Source organism: Desmodus rotundus, chromosome 6, assembly GCF_022682495.2.
Source record: "Desmodus rotundus isolate HL8 chromosome 6, HLdesRot8A.1, whole genome shotgun sequence".
Classification (NCBI taxonomy): Eukaryota; Metazoa; Chordata; class Mammalia; order Chiroptera; family Phyllostomidae; genus Desmodus; species Desmodus rotundus.
The window spans coordinates 158733567-158748463 of NC_071392.1; the positions used below are offsets into that span (position 1 = coordinate 158733567).

A 14897-nucleotide genomic window follows, 5' to 3' on the forward strand; every position below is an offset into this window, starting at 1 on the left:
CAGGGAGGGGAGCCAGCGCGTATCCATCGGAAGTCACTGTATAAATATTAAACGCCTGTTTGTACAAAAGTCTTGCATCTCGACCAGACCTGAAGGCCTTCGGAGAAAGAGGCGCTGCCTCCCTGTGCCGCTGGGGAAGCCAGAAGGGCACACAGAACAAGCACCCTCCTCGAGCCGTCCCCCTGCGCGGGCACCTCCCCGATGCCACCCGTCACCTCGGAGAATTCGAAAGCTGGAGGCAGAAACACTCCACCCCCACACGGCCACCCTGTTCCCGTATAAGGAAACCTGAGTCTGCATTTTCTGGATACTCACCTTCGGGCCGGTTGGAACCTAACGTTAGCAGAGTTATTTGCAGATGCACAAAAATGTATGTGGAAGTGTTGCTACGTCTGCCAGTCCCCACGACATCTGATGAAGCGGGCAGCCCCGCGGCTGGAAATGCAGTTTAAATTGATCCCCACGTCGATCCTAAGTATATTTTTGGTGTGTCTTATACATGCAGAAGGGCGAGACCAGGGCTTGTTCCCTACGCAGCTCGCCAACAGGACCAGCTCTGGCCCCGGAGGGAACTTCATCTGAGCTGCAGGGGCGGCCCGAGCGTGGCTCTGCGTCCCCCAGCTCACTCTGCGTCGTCTGAGTGAAGGCCGACCTTTAAACTACGGGCCGGGCCGGGCATCTGGGGCTTGCCTCTCCCTGCCTCCTCTCCTCTGCTCCGAGCGCCCTAAAGTCGCCGCTGTGCCTGGTCCTCACTCGTTCTTCTCTTTTGTCTCCTGAACCTCATTTCTGGGAGTGGAAATAAGAAATGGCAAAGGGTGGCGGCCAAACACGACTTCGCAGAGCGCCAGCTGGCACATCGTGTGCCCTCCCTTCGCTGAGTTCTTCCTGGCTGACTGACAACCGAACCATGGGATGCTTTTACATAAAACCTTAGGTCATTAGAGCATTCCGTTCAGAAAACGCTTATTGAAAACGCACCACAGGCTGCAGCGCCCGGTCGCGAAGCATCCGGAGACTGGCAGGACGAACTCACAGAGGGACCGTGGACTCTCCGGCCCAAGTGACCACACGGTGGCCAAGGCTGTGAAGAACAGGCTGATGGAAAGGGATCTCAGGCCCACAGATGAGGCGAAAGGCTGTTTTTGAAAGCCCAGAGAGCCCCTGAATCAGAACCAGCTAGCGCCCGTGGTGATGTCATGGTCCCCATGGCGAAGGCGCAGGTGCTGACCAGGCTTCTGAGGCAGCCGCAGGAGAGAAGAACGTTTCCTGTGGGTCAAGGCCCGGGTTCTCCCAGGCCAGCCACAGCCCCGCCCTGCACCACGGGAGGGAGACGGCCTCACACAAGGGCCTGGGCTTAGCCGGAGACCTTGGGTACTATCGGCATGCTGTGTGCGCAGCTCTGGAAGGCAGACAGGGCAAAGGCTCCTAGGAAGCCAGTGTGATAAATTGATATACATTTCAGGACAATATAAACCCGTCATTCCTAATTGTGCTTTTTTTAAAAGCTCTCTGCAGGAGCGGTGGAAAGAATGAGACCCGCAGGGGGAAAGCCGTCTCCTTGGGTGACGCAAGAGGTGTGCACCTTCCTGGAAATCCTCCATCTGGGTGCAAGTCGGAAACCGCTAGGGAATAATCATGGCCATGGGGCAGGGCTGGGGGGCAGGGAGTGGGGTTGATGTGGCCCAGCCCTTGGTCTCTGGGTTCCCACCCCCACCCCTGGATCCTCCTGACTTCCTGCTGATGCTGCCTCTTTTCCTAAAATGTAGTGAGTCAAGACATTGTTATTCCACAGAAACTACTGGTCCTCTGCCCGAGGCACTGAAAGTAGTGGATGGAGCCCCTTGAGGAGTTCTGGGTATAAACACTGTGGGGGCCTGGAGCCTGGGGAGACGGCAGGGAAGCTGGGCGGAGCCCTGGGCTGCCAGGAGGACATGCCTGGGATGCTGGCCGAGCAGCTTGGCTGTAACCGGAGATGGGGGGCTTGGGGGACACTGGGAAGAACAGGGGCTAAGAGAGAAGAGGCCGATGCCAGTGGACGTGGGGAAGCCGGGGACGTGAGCTGAGACGAAAACCGAGGGTGCGCACTCAGGAGTAGAGGCCGGGCCGTGGCAGGAGGGGGGGATACGTCCTCCAGCCTGTGCGCCGCAAGCCAGGAATGGCGGCGCGCACTGGCGCCGTGTCGTCTGCTAGTCACCGTTTCCTGGGCTCTGCCTTCCTGCCTCGGAGCGTCGAAAGCCCCCGGAGTCCCACCATTTGTTCCTGTCCCCACAGCGCTCCATTCACTGGCCACGCTTGGTCTGTATTGACCACCCGCTCACCCTGGTTTTGTGTCTAGGAAAAGGAACAAGGACGAATGGACACACAGGGCAGCAGCTGCTCAGGCCGAAGGGCCGAGATTCCTGCAGCTGGACTCAGATGACCTTCTTAGGCACCTTGGGTCTTATTTGTCACAACATATCTGTTCGGATGGTTTTCCTAACAGCAAAAAATTAGAATGAAAACCAGAATTTCATCCGTATGAGGGATTCTATTCTTCTGTGGACCAAGGGCTTGAAGGTTAGCTCAGACCCAAAGTCCTGGCAGCATCCCAGGCAGCTGTGCCTTTGTCTTCGCGGTCACAACATAGCTGCTGTGCTTCAGAGCATTGCATCCACATCCCAGGTAGGAAGACAGGGACAAATAAGAGGCTCTTCTCACCTGATTCTGCCCCCAACCTAGATGTCTTACCAGAATCTTCCACTTGCATCTCATTGGCCAGGATCATGTCACACAGCTGCCCTAGCTGCAAGGGAGGCTGGAAAGTGTTTCAGATTGGCTCTGTTATGAAGTAAGAGAGAATGGGTATGGGGTCGGCAGCTGGCAGTGCCTGCCACTCCGCTGTGATTTAAAATGGTAATTGCTGTTTTCAAAATATGTATCAGTGAAGCTCTACTGATTGCTGTACACATGGTAATTGATGGGAAATATTATCATCTCAATATTTCGGTTGAATGAGCTGAGCTAGACAGAGGTGAAAAAGTTAACGGGCTGTCAGGGAAGAATCCTGCCGGGGAGTTTTCCAGCTGCTTCTCCAAGTGTCCTTTAGTAGCAACGAAGGGGAGAGGAGGCGGGACACGAGGAAGGGACGCCTCTGATTCTTTTCCATAAAATTTTACTTCCCGGACTGTAACCCCAGAATGGCTGGGGTGCTGGGGTGTCCCCACACTTCCTCAGTCCTTCCTCACAGGCACCAGATCGTTCTTTTAAATAATCGTTTTCCCTTCTTTTCTTTTTTTTTTTGTTTTTTGCTAGAACTCCTTTCAATTAACTGGAGGTTTCATTGGAATAATTAAATCTTCGATCTCAAGCCGCTCCCCCCAGTCGCGAAGGCAAATCAATTAACCGCAATGTGTTCATCTAACCAAATGCTGGGTCCGCTCTGGCCCCACAGCTTGCACAGCAGGGACACCTCTTGAGAGAAGAGGAGTCTGTCCCTCAAGGGCAGTTTGTTTGCGAAGGGCTTGGCAGTCCCTGGATTCGAAGTAAGAGCAGCCTCCTTGTTTGTTTTATGCAGGGTTTACCTTTTATTTATTCACCCAACAAACACAAACCGAACAGCTGCTATGAGGAAGGCCCCGTGCTAGGCTCTGTAGGGAGGCCGAGATGAGACGGACGTGGGGCGGGTAGCTGGGCCGCTCGGAACCTGTTTTCTCTTCTGTAAGATGGGGTGGTTCTGTCACATGAGAGGATCCATGGGGTGTCTGCCTACCGCACCTGCCATGCACCATCCCCTAGAGAGCTGTTAGAGGGTATGCCCCAGCACAACAAGGGGAGAAGGCAGTAAAGAGGAAGCTGTGGAACCCGGGAAGCACGGAATCTAGTCAGTTGGATTAGATGCTGTGCTTTATACATGTTATCTGTGACAATGGCTGGTCGCCTTAGGGTCAGATGACATGGGGTCAGTGAGGGCTGAGTGGGCATCTCTGCTCGGCCACCCAGTGGCTGTGGGATCCCCCCCGACTCTCTGATCCAACCGCCTCGTCACAAAATGGGAACGATGAAACCTGCCTTACCGTGCTGCTGGGAGGGGCCACCGCTGCCCTGCCCCAAGTACAGCGAGCGCTTCTGGCTTATGGAGGGTGAGCTGTCACAGAAGGCAGAGCGCGGTGCGTGTGCAAAGAAGGGAGGGGACTGGCCCTTCAGACTTTCATGCATTGTTTCTATTTCCAGGTACCGGCATGTTATTTTTTATTAATTTTTTTTACCAAGATAATACACAAGTCATGCAAAGTTAAACAGTAGAGTAGGCTTGTAATGAAGCCATCGGTTCCCGACCTGCCCGTCAGCGCCCCCCGTCCTGATCCCCGGAGGTGACCTCCTCTACCTCTTCTCCTCACTGCTTTCCTCTGTGACTTGCCGCCTTACTCCTGCTTTGCGTGGACACGTAGTGATACACCTGTTCTAAGACACTATCTGTCGGCACGCCGCCAGGTAGACAAGCACTTAGCTGTCTCGGACACCCCCCTGCGTGCTCTCCGCTCCTCCATTCTCCCAGTGCCTTTAGGTCCATTTTTGTGTTACGGTTTTTTTATCCTCACTCAGGGACACGCTCATTGATTTATGGGGGAGGAGAGGGGGGGGAGAGGGAGAGAAACACTGATGGGCTGCCTCCCACACGTGCCCCAACTGGGGACCGAACCTGCAACCTAGGCATGCGCCCTGACCGGGAATCGAACCCATGACCTTCTAGTTTACGAGATGACACTCCAACCAACTGAGCCACGCCGGCCGGGGCTGTGTTACATTTCTGTGACTGGGTAAATATTGTTTATATTGAGGCAAGTTGTGTGCTGTAGTTATATTTCCTTTCTTATCTTTTTATTCTTTCCTGGAGTTAATATTGCCTCTCTTTTTTCATTTCCTAAGATTTTTTTTTTATGTACCTGTCCTTAATTTTTTTCCCTCTGACTCTCAGACCCGTCCTTTGCTTAACAATTATTTCCTATGCTCTCAAACATGTGAGATAATCATTCCATGTTTTCACCCGGCAGCCTCCCTCTAGCGGGCCCTCGATGGTCCTGCCAGAAGCTTGCAGCCACTTTTTGCTGCCTCCCTCTCATCCTGGAACTTTCCTTGACGCTTCATCCCCTTAGAGCCTCTGTTTCCTGGGCTCCACACCTTCCTCTTTATTGTTTGATTCCCTCATTTTGCTGGAGAACATCCTCAAGTAGCTTCCTAAGAAGGGCTACCAGGAAATAAATGTTTAGAGTGCTTGCCTTTCTGAAAATAATATTGTATTTTCACACATAATAGTTCCGGTGGCTTTACACATTTGGGTTTAAAGGCATTTTTCATCAAAAACGTGAAGGTATTTATTACCTTACTGCCTCCAAGATTCTGGTGTTGCTGTTGAAAAGGCCAGAGGCCAAACTCACTTCCAGTCCCTTGCAGGTGACCTGATGCTTTCTCTCTGAAGTTCTGGGGTCTCTTACCCACTGGTGGCCTGAAATCCCGTAACGATGTTCGAGAAGGTGCTTTTCCGCGGACTGTACTGAGTGCCCAAAGACTCATTATAACTGAAGATTCGTACCCTTACATTTGGAGAATCCTCTAATATTATTTCTCTGATAATTTTATCCCTTCATTTACATTATATCCTCAAAAGATACACAAGAAAGGGAATCTCTAGGATTCTCTAGGATTCACAGAGAATCTCTGTGATCTCTAGGATTTCTGTTTCTTGGATATTAGACTTTATAACTCAACCTCATCCCTCCTGATCTTCCTTCTCTTAACTTTTTATTAACTTTTTGGGCGATTTCTTCAACTTCATCTTCCAGACCTTCTGTTGATGATACATTTCTGCTACCTCGTTTTAATGGCCAAGAGTTCCTTCTTTGTTCCCTTTTTACAGTGTTATTTTATGGATGCAATATCTTACCTCTTAATGGATTTTAATTATCGAACTGTGATTTCCCAAGTCTTGTCTCACCCCGTGCACTCTGCTCTCTGCGGTTCCTCGCACTCACTGGGTCTCTCCCTTTCTCCTGGACACTGTCCTCAAACCTCCCGTGAGGATGTTTGTTCTCCGGGGGGCGGGGGGGGGGCGGCCGAGGCAGCGTGGGCCAGTTCTGCGTGTCAGCTCCTGTGCCTCCCGCAGGATGAATGGGCTTCCCCGACGGCGCCCGGGCCCCACACGAATCACTCACTGAGCGATCGATTCCTGGTTTGAGAAGCTATAGTTCTTTTTAACCCCGAGCCAATATCTGCCGTGTTAGAACTTGGTTTTACTTCTGTCTTAAGCTGGTGCATTAAAGTGATGTTTCAGGGAGTTCTGTGCATACACGTTCTGGTGAGAGACAAGCAAACGGCAGGCTTTTCGAGGATCTGTATGGGAGTGATTAAGAGGAAGTCAGAGAAGCTTGAGTCTCAGTCCCGCCTTCTTCCTTGCTAATGCCGGGACTTGGCCGTCTGCCAGGCTTGGTGTCCCTGGCGGTAGGGGTGACAAAAGCCATCAGAAGAATGCTGCGTATCTCTGACAGCCCTTGAGCTTCGTTAGTTATGCTTAGCAAGGTGCTTGGAACACACACGAGGACCTGTGAGCACCAGGGACACTCTTCTAGCCGGCTGACCGTTAAATACCTGTAAGCGAGCTTCTCGGGAGACGTAGCCTGTACATTTTTCCTGACCTCAAGTTCTTGGGGGTGTAATCAATATTCTGAGGGCAGGAATTCTGCGGCCTCGTGCCTGGCCGTCCTGTGCCCCAGATTTCCCAGCCTATGTTGGTATGTCCGGGTGGTGCTAACCTTTACAAACCCGTTTTCCCTCTGTTGCAGTTAAAACCCATCACAGTCACATTTTCAAAAGCCTTTTCTTCTGATTGTGAAAGAAACACATGTTCCCTCTTTTTAAAAAATGCAAATGCAGGAAAGTATTGGGGACGGCCCTGCTGGTATCATCTGGGCACTTGGCCTGGAGACCAGTCCCCAGCCCTCCCCGCAGCACCCACAGCAGGCGGCTGCTCCATCCCAGCCCAGCACAGGGAGGCCATGGGGACGCCAAGGAGACGGTGCCCTCCAGAGAAGCGTGTCACTGCCACTTCCCGGGGCGAGAGCCTGTGACAGCTCACTCTGATCCAAGCTGACACCCGACAAGAACAGCTGCTGTCAGCTCTGGGGGGGCTAGTGTCACCTGCAATTAATCCTCAAAGCCCAAATCAAGTTCTTGATTAAACAGTTGCATCCCAGGGTCCCCATTGTGGGGCACCTGCCTAAGGCCCCCAGCACAGGGACCCGGCAGCTGTCAGGACAGGTGTCAGGCCTGGCCTCACCTTCCCAGGTTTGAGCCTCACCTGTCCCTCCCCTGGGAGCCCACAACCCCACCGAGGTCCTGGAGCTGCCAAGAGGACATCGACAGCCTCACTGAACGCCGTGAGGCACGCCACCTCGGGGAAATTGCCAAGTGCGCCACGGCGCGTTCCTGCCCAAACCCGCAGCAAACCAGGGGCTGAAGGCACAGTTCTCAGTGAAGGGAGCTCTTCCAGCCTCAGGGACGTGGTTACTGCCTTTGACCTTGTGCATTAGGTGCTGATTAGGACATCTCCCCTTGGCGCGTGCTCCTCCTGGTGCTGCAGGGAGAGATCCTCCTGCCGTGAAGGACCCCCAAGGGGACCTCTGCCCTTCTCTCTGTGCCAGAGGTCTCGGACCTGGAACCAAGGCCCTTCCCCCCGCAGCTGCTGGGCACAGTCCACCACACGCATCACGCGGAGAGACGCGCTCCTCGGGGTCACTGTGACCCTTGCAGGGCTGCCTGGCTCTCCGACCCCCACCTCTGCACCAGTCAGATTACCTTTCCTTCTCCAGACCCCGGCCACCGCCACCCCCGGTCCAGGAGGAGACCAGCTCAGGGAGGGACGGACCCCAGCCAGGAGGTGTGATGCCCAGACCTCAGTAACAGGAGAGAGCTGCCGTCTGGAGTGCCGACTACATGCCAGGTACATCACTACACCCTTCCTGCACGCTGAACACGGGCCAAGTGGGGTTGCCTAAGTCGTGGTGGCGAGGGGAGACCCCAGCAGAAGGGCACGGGGAGCAGGATCTGAGGCTAGTGGGCGCTCGGTGGACAGTCAGAGAAGGTCAGCACGCTGGGGCACAGTCAGGGTGAGACCGTGGGGGCTGGCAGGAGGCAAGCCACACGGGGCCTTGGGGTCGAGGTGAGGATTTGGAACTTTCTGGTAACAGCAATAGGGAGCCACACAGTGGATGTTTCTAATGAACAAGTGACGAGTGATACCAGCAGCTCCCACAGAGGGTGTCCCTGGGCGGCTCGTCTCCTTGTCCTGTGAACAGATGGCTCTGCCTGCAAGGCCCGGCCCAGAACCTTGAACTTGCTTTTGCTTGAACTTGTTTATAAAAGACCAGTGTGGTCTAGGGTTTGACCCAAGCACACGCCAGACCGTGCCAAGGGTGGAGCCCGATTGCCACCAGCTCTGGCTAAGCCCCGGGGAAGGAAGGACCGTCCAACACGGATGTTGCCACTTTGGAAACGGCAAAGGTGGGCACGTTTTCCTCATGAGTGGAAGTGAGCGGTCTGCTCACTACCGGGTGAGTGCTGGAGGCAGGCGCATCCTCGTGGCGCGAACTGCAGACCCCCGAGCAGCCCAGGTGGCCAGCGGTGTGGTTGCAAAAGGGCTCGAGGAGGCTGGAGCCTGTTTGTGAAGCCAGGTTGTTGTCTATGCAAAGTCTGCTGGACTGAATGGGACGAAAGCCTCACTTTTAACCCCTTGAAATCAGTTGTTGCCCGAAACAGCAAATCCTCACGGCCAATTGGCCACATGTAGCACAGGATCCAGCCAAACAGCTCAGGTTAACCGGGAGGTAACTGAAGGTCAACAGCAAGAACCAGGCACCACGTGCTAGGACCAGCGCCCACCCATGGACAAGGTTAACGGGGACAGGAACTGGAGGTAGAGACCCGGAGAGATGACCCTGCCACTTCCCACAGCCCCGGGTCTCTCACACAGCATCACCCAGCTGAGTGATGGACCCAGCCATGGCCCAGCTCTAACCCCCCTGCTGTCCAGGCGCCAGCCTCCAGCTTGGCTCTCCACAGCACACCCTCAGACCACATGAACCCCCAGGCGGAGGTGCAGCCCGGTGTGTGGGCCGGCCCCCCTTGGGCAGGTCAGCCAGCAGGGGCCGGAGGGTTTATCTGGTTCGAAAGAGATGTCGGGGCTGCGGCTTGCTGAGAGGGAGTGAGGAGGAGGCAGGAGCCGGGGTCGGCAGACCCACTTCCCGAGGCCTGGCTTCCATCTGAATCTTCTCAAGCCTGGGCCCCCGGCTGTTGCCATGTCCCTGGGGCCACCCACGCTCTCCCCGGGGGGGGGGGCGGGGGGGGGCTGTGGATCAGGCGTTCTCCCAGCCCCTCAGCAGGTTCCCTAATTTGCTAGAACAATTCCCACAACTCAGCAGAACACCACACTTCTCGTTGCACCTTAGTTTAAAGGACACAAAGGAAAAGCCACGTGGGCCGTTACGTGGGACAAGGTCTGAAGGGTCCCGAGTGTGGGAGCCCCTGTCCCCAGGGAGTGGAGGTGCCCCCTCCAAGCACATGTGTGTATTCACCAACTTGGAATCTCCCGGAACCCCACTGTGTAGGGGTTCTTACTGAGGTCTCATGACATGAGCTGATTAAATCACTCTCCATCAATGACTGAACTCAATTTCTAGCCTCTGTCGCCTCCCCAGAGGTCGAGTGTGGGACTGAAAGTCACTTCCAATCACACGCTTGGAGTTCCGGGCCACCAGCCCCCATCCAGAAGCTCTGTAGGGGCCCCTTAGCGAAGAGTCGTCTCAGTACCACACAGAAGACACGCTCTTACCCCACGGAGCTTCCGTCGGCGCTGGGAGCTCTGCGCTGGGAACCAGGGCGGAGACCGAGCGTGTTTTTATTAAACTGACGTCTGTATGCTGAAAGCCTGAGTCCTGCAGGGAAAGGGGGAGACCACGAGAGGGCACGGGGTTTCCTGGGGGGTGATGCGAAGGTTCTGCAGCTAATTGGGCTGATCGCTGGGCAGCTCGTGAACGCACCACGGACCCTGCGCCGTGCACTTTAGAAAGGGGACTGTCTGGCACGTAAATTATATCTTGCGAGAGCTGTTTTCAAACGAACAAATTAAATCCATACATATCAACCTAAATGCATCTCAGAAAAAAGCAGAGAGAAAAAAGCGAGCTGAAGAAGGAAATGAGGAAGCCTACCACATGGCATCATGGACGTGAGATTGTCAAAAATAAATAGTAACGGCAGGAGATGTATTTGGGAAGGTGAATTCTTTGCAAGGTGTGAAAACGTGGATTGGAGGGATGAGCTCCAACTGCCCCACTTCCTCTCCCGTAGTTTTTTAGATGCTGTGGCTTGTCCACCCATTGTCTGTGGTTAACAAGTATACAAAAGAGTATGTGCGGGACTGGGCCAGCGCAGCTTTACAGCTGTGGTGCGTGAAGCACGGGGCCAGCAGAGCTGCTGTAAGTCCTAACCCGCACGTCCTTCTCCATGCGGACGACGCTCAGCCTGCTCTGCCCACCCCGGCCGGCCTGCCGTGCGCCCTCCCTTCCTCAGGGGGTGGACGCCATCATACCGCATTTTGCTGTGTACGGTGCGCTCCCGTGGATAATGCTCACCTACATTTTTGGTCCAAACTTTCAGGGGGAAAAAAATCTTTCATTTTAATTTTTTAATTCATTTTTTTATTTATTCGTATTTAGGAACAAAACCAATTATCGTGATCCAGGGTATTATTTTGTTTATGGGTATCACTGTTGCTTTCTAGAGTGACATTTTTAACACACAAGCATAAATAAAAGAATTAAAAACATTTATACAGATATGGAATTAGCACTACCCATGTACAATGCACATCCTTATTTTTCCCTCAAAAATTTGGGCAAAAAAAGTACGCGTTATACACAGCAAAATACGGTACTTTCTCTACTGCACTTTTTTAACCCGATGTGCTCTCGAGGCCGGCCCTGCAGCCTCCACAAGGCCACCCCAGGGAGGCCGCTGGTGACCCCGCGGGCTTCTGTGCGCAGGAGGAGGGCCCGAGATGGACGACTACATGGAGACGCTGAAGGACGAGGAGGACGCGCTGTGGGAGAACGTGGAGTGCAACCGGCACATGCTGAGCCGCTACATCAACCCCGCCAAGCTCACCCCCTACCTGCGCCAGTGCAAGGTCATCGACGAGCAGGACGAGGACGAAGTGCTCAACGCCCCCACGCTGCCGTCCAAGATCAACCGGGCAGGTAACCTCGGGGCCACGCTGGGGGCGAGGGCAGCGGCAGCAAACCCCTCCAGGTAGCGGTACCCGGGTGAAGTGTCTTGGCATCGCGCAGTATTCAGCCGGGGTCCGCGGACCTCGGTCCGGCCCTGTCCCCACCCAAGCTATGTACAGAACTGAGAGTGAGAGGGTCCCCGCACTTGGGTAGGGGGAAATGACGTTCATTTCACTAACCCCACCTGAGACGCAGCATCCCCTTCAGTTGTGAGTGCAGGTAGGTGACACATGAAGCGACTAGCCCTTCCTGTGACTTTGTCAACAATGAAAGTCAGAGACATCTTCACATCACTTGCCGCTGTCTCAGAGCTCCCCGAGCACCATTCACACCCATCTCTCCCCGAAGTTAGAGTAGTTATTAGATTTGCCGAGAGATTGTGTTATTTAACGCATAAACAAAGAAGCACTTTTATTACTGAATCGTAAATTTAATATTTGGTCACTGTATTCGATTATAATTGATTCATTCCCTTGTCACCCAATGCATTTTATCTGTTTAAAAATGTTACTCTGCGAAGGGGTCAGACGGCCCTGGGGACCCGTGACACTGTTACATTCGTGAAAGGCAACACGTCCGGTGTGTGAAGCTTGTCCTGGTTTTCTGTACGTGTGTGCGTACACACACTTGTGCATTTGTCTCTGTGTGTGGGCACCAGGTCGCAGCATAAAATAGCTTTCTGTGGCTCCATGTAAAAGGTTTGAGAATCCCTTTCCCACCACGTGGCCGGCAATAAGCAGCCTGTCCGCTGTGACCCCTCTTTGTGCACACGACAGACGTCCCTAATCACAGCACGCTCTCCCACCGAGCTCGGCTAGACGGGCACACGCCTCTCGACACCGCACTCCGAGCCGCGCTGCCAAGCCATCCGCTGACACAAGATGAAACTCATCTTATTACGTCTATCCCAGGGAAAAGGCAGAGTGTTAGGGCCTCCAGGGAAGAAGTGTCTGAAAATAAAATGTTTAAGGAAGAGTCAAGAAATGTAAACATTAAGTGGAACCAGTCGGGTAGAAAAGAAAACTGCTGGGCAAATTACATTTAGGTTAAAGATGTTTCCAGACCATCTGATAATCCCAAAGAAGAACAGGGAGCTAGGCTGCTTCCTGTGACTTCTCCAAGCTCGCCACGCAAATATTTGTCTTTCCGCTCTGAATCCCAGAGAACCACATTTCACCCGTAATGGCTCTTGCGCTTGGAGCCTCCTTCAATCACGGGAGAGCTGACGTCAAGTACGGTTCATTTTAAAACCCTGGTCAATTGGGAAGCTCTTTGAAACTGTGGGTTTCCTGAGGCGTAATTTCATTTATCCCGGTTCTACCGATTTCCGAGAGCGAGGAAACCAACACCCGCTGACCCTCTGCTGAGGCCTGGCGTTTTGATTTGCACTGTCTGGGCTCCGCGCTACAACTCAGGCGTGACAGCATGGGGTGACACTGTCTTCATAGAGTTTGTTGAGGGATATGAGTCCAGGATGAGACTAGACACGGAGATGTGGGTCCAGCGACACACGGGTCTTCTCACTGAGGGACGTGGCCTCTTCCCTAGGCCGACTGCTGGACATCCTGCACACCAAGGGCCAAAGGGGCTACGTGGTCTTCCTGGAGAGCCTGGAGTTCTATTACCCAGAACTGTACAAGCTGGTGACCGGGAAGGAGCCCACCCGGAGGTTCTCCACCATTGTGGGTGAGTGGCTGTGCAGTCCGGGGCATCCGGGCTCTGGTAGGAGGCGGGGTGTCTGTGTCCACCGGTGGGACAGTTCTAAGACAAGAATCTGGGCCATTAGGACAGTGCCCCGTGCCACATGTAGGCATTCAGCCACTTAGCTCTGCCCAGTGATGAACAGGGCAAAGTGAGGCAAGAGGCAAGAGAAGGGGGGTGCTCCTGGAACACCCCCGTGAGCACTGGTGGGGTAACAGATGCTCTTGTGGCCCTCTGGCTCTTGTTCTCGCCTACTCGCTTGCCAGCATCCCTGAGCCAGAGCCCTTGGTCATCTTGTCTTGACTTTCCTTCCTCAGTATCCTCGCATCCATCTTCTCTCCGTCTCCACCACCAGCCCCGCCCCCTGCAGCCCATCAGCCCTGCACACTAGCTCCTGCTCTGCTCCGGTGCTTTCTCCTCGCCTCCCACAAACCCCCTGGGGGTGAAACCTCTCAGTGCTTTCCCACGACTTCGTCTGAAGACCCCGGTCTTTAACGCAGCCCACAGGACTCCCATGGACCAGCCCCTGGGCCTCTCCCCGGGCTCCCCACACTTTCGTCTGCCTTTAGTTCCCGAAATGGGCCAAGTCCCTCCCTCCTCCCACGGCCCTGTGGCAATGTCCCACCTCTCTGGAAGTGTTCCCTCTGACACAACCTTTCAGCTCAACTCTCAGGAGCCCCTCCGAGCATCTGCCCACCAGGCTGCATCTGGCACCCCTCTTACACACTCTCACTGCCCCCTATACCTGTAACTCCGTGGCATCCACTCATCTGCAGGTGTTTTTGTGTGAGATCGTTTGCTTTCATCACGGCTGTCTCCCTTACCAGGCCATAAGCTCTGCTGGGACCGAGGATGCTTCGGTCACCCTGAGTCCGGGTGCCTCGTGGGTGGGAAGGGCTCAGGAGGAAGCTGCTGGGTGAAGGAGTGCACACCTGACCCCCCCTTCCCCGCAGTGGAGGAGGGCCACGAGGGCCTCACGCACTTCCTCATGAACGAGGTCATCAAGCTGCAGCAGCAGATGAAAGCCAAGGACCTACAGCGCTGCGAGCTCCTGGCCAAGTCGCGGCAGCTAGAGGACGAGAAGAAGCAGCTGACGCTGACACAGGTGGAGCTGCTGACCTTCCAGGACCGGTACTACAAGATGAAGGAGGAGCGCGACAGCTACAACGACGAGCTGGTCAAGGTGAAGGACGACAACTACAACCTGGCCATGCGCTACGCCCAGCTCAGTGAGGAGAAGAACATGGCGGTCATTCGGAGCCGAGACCTGCAACTGGAGGTGAGAGCCGCCAGGGCACAGGGCCAACAGGCGGGCGAGTGCAGCCAGGTGTTGCCGGAGCCTCGCACCTGGCTGGCAGAGCTCTGGAAGGCCTAGATCCAGCAAGCGGATGCACACACCCGCCCCCTGGGGCTTAGCGCAAGTCTAGAGCCCAGCCGCACCTTGCGCGTGTATGCGCATGCGCACACTGAACGGCAGCTGAAGGGGGGGCCTTCCACCCAAGGCCCCAGGCACGTGTGCAGACGGGCGCAGATGAACCCAGTGCAGCTTCCCTTCTGCTCAGGAGCCCAGATCCGCCACATGCGAGTGCAGACATACACACATGCACCCACTGGGGCTTCCCTCGTGCTCGGGGCCCTCCCCCCCGCCCCTCGCGCTGCTGCTACGCGCATGTGCAGACGGGGCACCCCGCCGGTGGACCAGGCAGTGAGAGGGAAGGTGGAGGAGCCAGAGGCCCAATGAGGGCGGGCTCCCAGGAAAGTCAGCCAAGAGCTGCGCACAGCACCTGCTCCATGGAAGCGTGAGGGCCTTGGGCAGGACGCCCTTCCCATCTATATGCGCAAAGCTCGGCGTCATGCAGTGGGGGAGCCAGTCACTTACCC

The 14897-nt window shown here is 54.9% G+C and overlaps 1 protein-coding gene across 4 annotated transcripts in view; it reads left to right on the forward strand.

Moving 5' to 3' along the window:
- Nucleotides 1-14897, forward strand: part of CARD11 (caspase recruitment domain family member 11) — a 71146-nt gene that overhangs the window by 31923 nt on the left and 24326 nt on the right. For all 4 annotated transcript variants that reach the window (XM_053927115.2, XM_053927118.2, XM_053927116.1 and 1 more), the window contains exons 2-5: nt 7842-7972; nt 11073-11285; nt 12864-13001; nt 13970-14295. In XM_053927115.2, coding sequence (XP_053783090.1) covers nt 7966-7972; nt 11073-11285; nt 12864-13001; nt 13970-14295 — 684 coding nt within the window. In that variant the 5' untranslated portion in view covers nt 7842-7965. The remainder of the gene's footprint in view (nt 1-7841; nt 7973-11072; nt 11286-12863; nt 13002-13969; nt 14296-14897) is intronic.